This window comes from Astatotilapia calliptera, chromosome 9, assembly GCF_964374335.1.
Source record: "Astatotilapia calliptera chromosome 9, fAstCal68.1, whole genome shotgun sequence".
Classification (NCBI taxonomy): domain Eukaryota; kingdom Metazoa; phylum Chordata; class Actinopteri; order Cichliformes; family Cichlidae; genus Astatotilapia; species Astatotilapia calliptera.
In genome coordinates this window covers 21559819-21571040 of record NC_137430.1, presented here as the reverse complement: position 1 = coordinate 21571040, position 11222 = coordinate 21559819, and the positions used below count along the sequence as shown (strand labels likewise).

Here is an 11222-nt window from a genome sequence, read left to right as displayed (position 1 = left end):
TCCTCAGATGTTTTCTTGCCCGTGCGGCGCTTTGCAGAGTAATAACAGAGAAAACAAGCCGTAAATCATCCTCTCACTTCCTTTCATTCTCAAAGAGGGAACCGCTTCCATTTTCAGACTTTACATACGGTTCTTAAATATTTGTTAACACTGCAGACAGCAAAGCTTCTAGTCTCAAAAAGTGGCACGAGGTAACATCACCTGATGAAGTGGTTAGATTCACCGCTTCATCTTTTGTCCAACACAAAGGAACAAACTATATGCTTTTGCCATATTTTGTTGATGTCACCAGTTCATCTAAATTCCAGGGTTAAAACGAACGTAGCAGATTGTAATACATAATTCACTTTAAGTTTTACTAAATTTAGTTTCTACCGGGTTGTTTTAGAGAATCTGATGTGGATAAAGAAAACGAATACAGCTATGATGAACACAAATGGAGACATTAAAAAATGTACTATATAAAAGTTTAAAGCTAAAAAATTTAAGTAAATTAAATAAAATGAAATATATGTATATATATATTTTGTTAATATTAGCCCTGTATTTATTTTATTATAAATATCATATAAATAATAAATTTATATTGTATTATTTTAATGCACCTGTACTCTAGAAATGTAGTAGCAGCTCATTCATTGATATTCATGTGCAGTATTTCTGTAACTCCCCTGCAGTGCGCGTCATTTGTTTCCCCCAGTCATCTAAATCAGTCCTATCAATCAATCTGAACATGTGGGGGTTTTCACCCCCCACCCCGGTTTCTGTATGTTGGCTGCAAGCCTTTCGGGCAGTGATCATTCACATCTCTCCTTTCCATCCATGCACCCCTCCCGGCTCGGTTGCATGCTGCACGCATCATCCCTCCTCACCATGTGTGTTTGACGTCAGAAACTTAGGAGGGGCTCCTCCGTGAGGCTGGTAGCTGTTTGTGGTGCTGAAACAACGCCTGTATTGTGTTGCCGTTTAGCCACTTCGGCTCCAGTTTCTACCCGTTTTTTCCGTATTGTTATTATTATTATCTGAGCCCTCCGACATGCTCTCTCTGTGAGTCTCCTCCGAGCGGCCGACACTTTGAGTTTGGGGTTAAACAACATGCTGTTTTAGCGGAGGTGAGCGATGGATTGGAGTATAGGCAGGAGCGGTATGGATTCAGTCTGGTGTCCCGTCCTCTTCGCGGCATTGGCTGTCAGCCTTTGCTCCTCACCTGCCCTCGCCGACAGAAAATTTGGTAAGCAGCTGTGCTCCACTTTCTGTTATTGCTTTTTTTTTTGTAACATATCAAGTGTTTTAGGTTTTTAGTTGTTTTTCTTTTGTATGTACGCTCACAGGCTCTGTCCGTGGTGCTAAATCCTCCCGAGTTGCCCTCTTTTGGCTCGATCTCTAATATAAACAGTTGCTCTCTTTGCAGAAAAGTTCCTAATGCATGCTGAGACTCATAATGTCGGTATTTGCAAACAGTGTATCACCGTCTTGGTGCAAACTTACCTGTGCCGTGGGCAAGACTGGATGAAACCTGAACAGGGAAAAGTTACATAACCTCTCAGGCCTCATGGACACAATCTTTCCTGCACACTTTTTGTATGTGTGACCACCTTTTACCTCCTTCATCTCTAGCAATGCATCCCATTTCATATTCCTTTAACAGTTTCCCAGCACATAAAAATTACTCACACGTTCCCTTAAGGAGCATGCAATTTTAAACTCAGTTAAATATTTGATGACATCCTATATGCTCCCCGGGAAAAGAGGGCATATTTCATATTGCTATGTTTCATATTCAGACTTGGCTGAGGTAAATTTTCATTACCCTTGATTTGTTCTTCCAGCCCTGCCTCAGACACTGCTCTGTGATTTGAAAGAAAAGAGTGGCAGATGTCCAAAGAGTGATGTATTGGAGCAGCCGCAGTGATAATTGTGTCCGTTTAATGAGACATATGAGAGATTAAATGATTCATTTTCCTGCTTCAGTAGTGTGTGAGCTCATTTACACTGAAAAAAAATCAGATGTACTGATCCAGCATCAGGAGGCGGAGCACATATTTTCATAAACTTTATCATGAGCTAGAGGCGAATATAGGTCTCTGGTCGCCTCTTCTGCTCTGATGATTCATACAGACACTGAGCTGCATCATATTCTGTATATTTAGAACAGGAGGAAGCCCTTTGGTAACCTGTTGTCTTATTTTCTCATATAAACACATATATTCTAAGTGATCAGATTAACAAATACAATAATATGGAAAGCCCAGAACTTACCCTTTTGTTCACTGGGTTTTTCTCTCTGCAAGTTGGCTAATTTATTCTTCAAATTCTTGTGAATGAGTCAGTGCTCATATTCCCCGAGTGCATTTCTCTCATTGAATTCTCAGAGTGTTTTTCTGTGTGTGTGAATGAGGTCTCCATTGTCAGAGTGTGGCTGAGAGTTGGGGATGGTTATTGTTTTTAATGAGCCCCACTGCGGATTATGCCATGTCACAGGGAAGATTTGGATCAAAGTGCACTCATGATGTGACTCTATTTATATAGCATATGTAAAGCTCTCTCCATATGTGTGTATATATATATATATATATAAATATATGTGTGTCTTGATCTAAAAATAACCACATCGTTGTGTTTGTGTGGGAGAGACGGTGAGAGCACGCTGTGTGTGGGTGTATACATCCTGCATGTCTGAGAGCACATGAAAGCCAGACGGAGAAAATAAGTCTGCAGCTACAAGCTCTGAAAATGCAGTTAATGGCTGTGATATTTAAGTAGTGGTGTGAATTTATGTCCATTTTCCACATTGGCTCAAAGACTCCACCCCTGAGACACTTCAGCAGTTATCCAAACCTATTATTTGCTGTGTGGGAATAAAGAGATGAGCATTAGTGATCATTAGTGTTTTCATCGATTCTGCATACAGGTCAACTCAACTACTGATTCCTGATAAATGTTCTTTGTAGAATGAAAAGAAGACGCACGCCAAAGACTGTATATAAAAGACTGATATGGCACTATGACATCACTAGGTAGGCACAGCCTGTTTGGTTGTTTTTCAATAAATAGGACAAAAATGTTTAATACATCAAAGAAGAAGACTTAAAACTGGTGACGAGACCATTGACTTATCGGGGGAGTGTTACTGAGGTCATAGATCAAGTAAAGCTGTACAAGTCCCCCACTGCTAGCTATTAGAAAGAATGCAGGTTTAAGCTGCATTATGTGGGGGGGAAAGTATCTGGCTAACATCACCTAATCTTTGAATTCAGGTGTTTTCAGTCCCGTTATCACAGGTGTATAAAATCAAGTACCAAGCCATGAAGTCTGCCTCTACAAACATTGTGAAAGAATGTGTTTTTGTAGAGAGCCCACTAAATTTGAGTATGGTGCTGTGGTAGGAGGCCAACGTTGCATCTCTAGAGATTTGATGTTTCACAATCAGCTGTAAGAGATATTCTTGCAAAGTAGGAGTGTTTAGGAAGCACAACAACTGAGCCACAAAGTGGCAGATCACGTTGTCAAGGTTTGCAGGTTGTAGACCCGAATGCAGACTTCATAAACAAAAAACAAAACAAAGTAGAAAAAAATAAATAAATAAAAGTACCACAGAATTTATGTTATTTCATTTCCCACGCACAAAGATGGATGGACAAGAACGCCTTACGATTCTAGATTCTGAGGAAAACGGGGGCTTTAATTAAATATTGGAGGTAATCGGGGAGACTGGAAACATCGGGGTAACAAGACACAGCTGAAAGTGATTCAATATTGAAGGAAATGAAAGTAATGACTCAAGAGGACCAGTAAAACAGAGTAACTGCATAACAGAGACAAACACTTGACAGCGATGTATGCGATGACACCAGGAAGGCTAATTTGAACTAAAATGCAGGGAATCAAATATAAAGTAATCTAGAAAAAGATTTACAGGGCAATGGATTAGAAAAGTAGCAAGAACTAAAATCTAACCAGATTCTAGAGTTGAAACAGAAAATAGAGACAATAATATAATCTTTAACATCAGCACCAAAACTGTGTGTTGGGAACTTCATTACATGGGTTTCAATGACGGAGCAGCTCCAGCAGGTGAAATGTGCAGGTGCCCCAGTATGTCTGTCCATATAGGTCGCATCATTATTGGCTGAAAGCACCTTTTTTGTACACTCTGTGGCTTAATCAATGAATCAATGCAACTGGCAGAAAAACATGCCAGCATTGTAATAAGGGCCTGATAAGCTTGGAAGCAGAGGATTTTGATGGTTGGACACCTCTGAACCTACTTAAACTGATTCTGGATTCCCACCACTGGTAATAATATAACAACAGCAAAACAGAAACACAAGATTAGAATAAACTCATTCTTTGCTGCTTCGCTCGATGCACAGGTAATCATCCGTTTTGCAACATACTATGGCCAAGATTTCTAACAAAGACAATTTTTCTTTTTCAGTTCAGTTCAGTTCATTTTTATTTCAAACATTTCAAACATGTGCCTTCACAATCATTACAAAATATCATTCCATTATTTGTTTGAAAAGGAGTAGGCTGAAGTATTTACTTATTTGTCCCTACCCCCTCAAGTTCATTATGTCCTGAAACGAGTGACTGGGCCCATGAACTTAGCAGAAAAGTGTTTTAGATGTCAAGATTGAAAGCTGTTTTCCAACAGACTAGAAGTGTTTTTACAACCACAGCTATTGCCATCAGCAGGTTTGTGGCTGTTCTGAACTGAGGAGCTACATCCATGTTTTATACTGTCTACAGATAGGAAGAGAAGCAATATCTAGTAAATATTAGTGGTTTTAAATCGCATTTTAACTTGTGGAGGGTTTACAATCATAATTATTAAGCCTTAACGAATTGGTTGCAACATAACTGTGGAGTCAGAAATGCATCTAGCATAAAAATTGAATGACTACAAATGTAAATGAAATGTAAATAAGAAAAATTTAGTTAATCCATCTAACAGCTTTGTTGGTAGATGGACTTTTCCCCAAATACTTTAAAGAAAGTATAAAGCCAACTCTAGGAAGCATTTTAACTGATGTTTTGTGGGTTCGTGTTGTAGTAATTTACTAAATTAATCAGCTTAAAGGCAGAACGCTAAACTAAATTACAGCAATTCTGTTTTCTAACCTGAACTATTTTGGCTGCAAAACTTGAATCCTAAAGAAGATAAAAGTAAACTTCCCCAAAGTTAAATGTTGTTTTCTCCTGGCAGCTACAATGCCTAAAATAGCCTAAAACATGCCACCATTACCCATCACTGTTGAAACTTTAAACCCTTTATTCCTCCTGTATTTGCTGTTCGTCGTCTCTGTGGTGCACTAAAATTTTCGATTGGTTTAGATTCGCTCACACGGCGTGCCATTATGTTGCCTTGATCCAGCTGCTGACGTCTGAGCGGCTTCTTCTGGGAGGACGCTCTGGTCTTCCAAAGACTGGGAGAGGTCATGGACTGGTTAACGCGTTTCCAACTTGTTCCCACCAAGGTGACTCACTAACCAGCCTTGAGTCTGCCGCCTTGAAAGTGAGATGTAATTCAAAAGCACAGCACTTGTAAATTAACCAAAAGGCAGCGGCATTTAAAAAGCTTAACAGCACTCTTACACTTTAATTTTGCCTCAGTGTACGCGAAGGCCTGCTGTGCTCGTAATTGATGAAAGAGGCAGAAAGATTTTTATCAAAGGATTGGCAACTATTCATCTTTATTTGAAGAATGCTGAAAGGTTAATGCCTTGTTTACACAAAGTTAGAAAAAACATAATTTAAATAATGAATTTATTGACTCCAGCACAGATTGTAGCCAATAGAAAATTAGCAGAAACACTCTAGTGCCTTGCGATCAGTATTTCCATCAGGATTGTTGTTAAAATTCTGTTCAGCATCTCTGCTTTGTTTGCAGAGGTTTGGCAGTGACAAGAATCCCAATACAACTACTGAAAAAATCCCAGTGTTTGTTAGCTACGCAGGTAGCTTTTCTCCAGCTTGCAGGTGCTGTTTATGAGAAAAAAAATGTACTTTCAGCAACATTTGCTATATGTAAATAATAAAAGAAAGAAATATTAATCCTTTAAAGGTTATGAGCAGCTCCGAGGATTTAATAAAGGGAAAGCAGAGCAGTCTAGCTGCTATCGAGGTGTTGTTGCGATTCTAATAATGCACACACAAATCTAGCAGGAACACTGAGATCAGACTGAGCAGAGTTTAACATGGACACGCGGGGCTTGTGACAGCCTCTGAGCAAATCTGTTCCACTCCCCCCTTCAACACACTTTTTACACACAAATTAAGGAGTGTTAGAGGATATATTGATTGATATGTGACCTTTCTCCAATGTGTACATTGGAGATGTGCTTTAAGGCTGCACTGTCTGTCTGTTGTTTTTTTCTTTACAGCTGGCTCTCAGCAGCCACCGCCTAACATACCCAGACAAGTGGGATTTGATTAACTGGCTGCTGAGCTGTATGTATTTTGCCACAGCCCTCTGTCATCCAATAGATATCAGGACTGAGTGGTAATCAAGCATCTCATAGTGGTAATAAATCAACAGAGGCGATCGAAATGTGCAGCAGTATTAGGATTGATATTTTACTACAGCACAGATTATGAACATGGTGAAGTCTGCATCCACAAGCAGGACATCTTGCTTCAGTGGAAGTTGTCTTTTTTCATCCTTTATGCTGCGTGGTTTAGGATGTCTTCTTTTTTGTGGCACTAGGGCACAAAATGTGCATTCCCCCAACCTGTTGGCAGCGGTTTCTGGAGGCTGCTCGGTGTCACTGGGTGAACTGGGTGGCAAACAATGCAAATCAGCAAAAACCTCTTGACATTGCTTTGGTTGCAGAATGCTGTGGTTGTCTGTAGTTCTCTCTTAGTTTCTCTGCAAATACTTGCTAACTAAAAACTCAAAAAAGTGTCAAATGAATTTTGAAACAGGTCGGCACAACTTTGACTCGCCATTTCCACTCTCACTTTTCACTGTTTTGCTATAGTTCGGAGAGTAGCTGGACAGGGTTAGTAGACAAGTCACTTCCATTCAAACTATGACGTCAGCAACGTGCTAGCGACCAAAGCAAACACAAGGATGTTTTTGCCACCAGTTGGGGAAAACACATCATTCCATAGCAACAGGTGGTTGCCAGGGGGTGATCACTGACAAGTCTGTAGGTCTGCGTGACTGGGACTTCAGCAGTGACTGCCATGAAGTTAATGCCACATTAACTTGTCCACCAGTGCAGTATGCAAAACCTCTATAGAAGCAGGTGCAATGTATTTGAAGCCGTTACCATAAACCAGGGGTGGGGAACTCCAGGCCTCAAGTGCCGGTGTCCTGCAGGTTTTAGATATCACCCTGGGTCAGCAGATCTGAATCAAACGATTAGTTCATAACCAGGCCTCTGAAGAACTTCAAGACATGTTGAGGAGGTAATTTAGCCATTTAAATCAGCTGTGTTGGATCAAGGACACATATAAAACCTGCAGGACACCGGCCCTCGACGCCTGGAGTTCCCCCACCCCTGCCATAGACTGTATATGAAAGATCAACCCAGTCATCACACAGTAGAAACGCTTTGGACGTTTTTAAGCCTCAATTTTAATAATTTGGCTGCTTTCATTTAATTTTTGGGGACAATTTTATTTAGAATTTACAGAAATTTCACTTAAAAACTAGAGCGTCCTGTGCCGTACCATATTGTCCCCAGACATACTGGTATAAATACATTTTTACATGGTCAAAAAAAGTGTAATATTATGATATCAGTGGTTTATCAAGACCACAAGTTTGTTTCATAGCCCACACAATGACACAAGCCCGAGAACATCTGAGAGCGAGAGCGGGTGCCAGTCTTGAGCGGTACTGCTTCATCAACCTCCAACAAAGTAGGCTACACTTTGTACACTATTAAAAAAAAAAACCTGTTCCTGATAAAGGTGGAAACAACAAACTCGTTTCACCACTTGAAAAAAACAAAAAACACCAGGAGTACCACTAAGCTATGAAGACACACGAGGAGGTGCTAGCAGACGGTGATGTGCGACCCAAAAGTAAACAAATGACTCAGCAGAGTGTCACCGGAGCGCTCACTCACTGCACTCAATATGACAGAAAGACCAAACGATGGATGGGAATTACTGATGCAGTTAAATGATGGAAAAGCAGCATTATGTGACAATATAAGAGTTGCAAAGTTCAGTGACTTTAATTACTCTACACTAAAGTGTTAAGCTGTTGTTTTATACTTACAAATTTCCAGAGAAAACACTACCTGGGCTACATTTCTGCTTTTGACGTATCCTTTATCACTATAAATAATGGTGTGTCACTACTATTGCACTATAATACTGCTGCTGCTTGTGGCAATAGATGCGAGTTTAGATGAGGTAGTCTGTCATCACTGACAGCAGCTCATTGGAAATGAAGGATGGAAAACGCCCTTTATTTTATTTGCACTAATAAATGCTGCTGCCTGCAAACTGCATTCACCATAATTATCATCATTGCAAATTTCCTTGAAATTTTGTGATATAATTTTGGGGCTACAGCCTCCACCCCTAGCTGTCAGTACAATTAACTACACAGAAAGTCATATTATTTATTGGATAATTCCTTGAAAAACACCAGTACAACTTCCGACACCCACCCCAGAGGTCCTTGTCAGTAGTTCGAATTAGCTCGCACACAGCAGCCACCCGTCAGATAAAGTGGGAATGCCCCTGAAATTGACGTGCGCATTTTTGAAAATGAATGTGGATAAAGTTCATTCATTCATCTTGACCCTAAAATTGTTCTGTTACAACCTTTTACTCCTTTTGGATATGCCAAGTAGGCAATACTTCCATAAATACATGGACGAAGAAAATGTAAATTTGATGCAGAAATATCTGCTGCTGACAAAAAAGTATGAAGAAGAGGAGTTGGGAGGTTCTCTTTGGTGCTTTGAATTAAACCACAACAAGTTCATAGTGCCAGTGTGGGCAGTTATGTTTACAGGTGTTAAGCTACTAGATAACACATTAAGGGAGCAAACAAGTGATCAAAGACCTTCTTCTGCACAAACATATCTGCAACAGATTTTCACTGTAAGATATTTTACTCTGGGCCAAAGCAGAAGAAGGTATAGTCAAACACCTCATGCATGTATGTATATGAGTTTTCTAGTAATGAAAACTCCTCTGCCACCAAAATTGCTAATTAAGTTAAAACTCATATAAGGACGAGAACTAATATGACTGCCAGACTAATAAAAACCCGGCTTTGATGGCTCTCCTACTCTCAGTAAAGGTCACAGTGCATTTTTCGTTTCTCTCAGGATGTCTGAGTCATCTTGACTGGTCTGGTGGAGGGTCAGGCCGAAGCGCCGGCCTTCAGCTCAGCCTTTATTGACACTTCGTATGAGGAGCCCTTCTACAATTCACTAAGGGCTTTGACTCATCTAATAAATGGCAAACCATTTATTGGATGAGTTTTCATTGTGCAGTACATCCCCCTCTTCGTGCACATGGCAGCACATGATGGTTAAATAAGCATTTGGTGTGCTATTTGCAAAGCCTGTTTTTCCAAATTAATAAACTCAACAGCTGCAGCATTCAGTACGAGTGTAACTGATCTGACATTAACAGTTCTGCCATCATCTGTTGCTGAATATAATATATATCTATTGATTCTCGCTAATAAAGCGCATACGGTGTTGTAAAGGACCTCTTCTCAGCCACACAGCTGCTGGAAGTCTTGTTTTCAGGATGACATGAATCGCAGACTGATAAGCTATTCGAGCGACGCTGTTTTTCAGATAGTCTGGGAAACTGGTATTTTTGAGTTTTTAGTTGATTTCACAATTGTACCCTTGAAAGTGCAAGGAAAAAAACGTAAAACAAAGCAGGCTGTGTATCCATGGCTTGGGTTGCTTCCACGGCTGGTGTGATAACAGGCGGAGGGTGGATTTTCTTTGTGATTCAACAGATGCTCAGAGGAGTGTGTTGGGAGCACGGCGGCTGGCTGTTCCTGTGTCTTTCCAGACAAATGTCGGCAGCTTATGAGAGGAATGAAGTCAGAATTGTGTCAAGATAGACGTGTCGAGACGATACATCTCGTTAGGCTCTCTTCAGTTCAAGGTGAACCTTGAAGATATTCTGGGTCAAGGAGGAGGAGTGCCGCCAGAGAAGCGAGGAAGGCGACATGTTCCAGGGGAAGTCTGCTTTTCTTTTAGACGCTAAAATTAGTTTATAGTTCAGTAGAGGCTCTTTCTTCCTCTGAGACTTGTCAGGTGTAAGAACATGACGCATTTGGACCTTTACGTTGATTAAAAACACAAACAAAGAAGGTGTTTTCCCGCTTGCGTGCCAACAACAGTGCAAAGAACGTGCTCCTTTTTTGCACTCTCTCTCCTCTGCACACACCTGACACGGCGAGTGTTAAAAACGTCATCGGTTTTTACAAGGAGGAGTGGACGGCGTTTCTCAAGGTTCAAATTAACTGGTGTTGGTAAAGGGGTCAGAGTGAAGGTCACCTCTGTGTGGCGGAGTTAAGATTTATAATGAGGACAATAACACAGTAATGAGGATTCTGAAAGCTGTGAGCTGAGCACAGGAATTAATCTATACTATCTCAGCTGTGATTAAAGCAGTAACGTTCCGGTTTCGCCTTTGGGGGATGCTGATTAATACTCTGGGCCATTTCTCAGTGCAGCAGGAAAGGAAAATGACTGTTTGAAGGGAAAAAAGCAACAGAAAGATGGGTGTTTTCCTATATTTGTGACCAACTGTCTCATTTGAAGTACATTAGTAACATATATGAAGAGAAGAAAAAAGGTGACGGTGAGACAGCGGAGGCTCGAAGCGAGGAGGAGGTTTAAACCGTGTCTGCCGTCTATCGTGATGGGTAATGTGCGATCGTTGGCAATTAAAATCGACGAGCTCTCAGCACTGGTACGGAGTCAGAGGGAATACCGAGAGTGTAGCCTGATGTGTTTCACCGAATCATGGATGCACCAGGACATTCCCGATGAGAATGCTTCCGTGGAAGGCTTCCACACTGTTCGGGCGGACAGGGACAGCATCGCTAGCGGTAAGCGGAAAGGAGGTGGGCTTGCTGTTTTAGTTAACAACCGGTGGTGTAACCCTGCCAACATAACAATCAAAGAAAGGATTTGTTGCCCGGACACTGAACTGTGTGCTGTTGGACTCAGGCCGTATTATTTACCCAGGGAATTCTCTCACGTCATCTTGGTGGC

The 11222-nt window shown here is 40.9% G+C and overlaps 1 protein-coding gene across 1 annotated transcript in view; it reads left to right on the top strand.

Moving 5' to 3' along the window:
- Positions 1-889: 889 nt before the first annotated feature.
- ptprn2 (protein tyrosine phosphatase receptor type N2) overlaps positions 890-11222 on the top strand; it is a 158708-nt gene continuing 148375 nt past the window's right edge. The window contains exon 1 of the mRNA XM_026179794.2: positions 890-1231. Within this exon, the coding sequence (XP_026035579.1) occupies positions 1120-1231 (112 nt within the window). The 5' untranslated portion in view covers positions 890-1119. The remainder of the gene's footprint in view (positions 1232-11222) is intronic.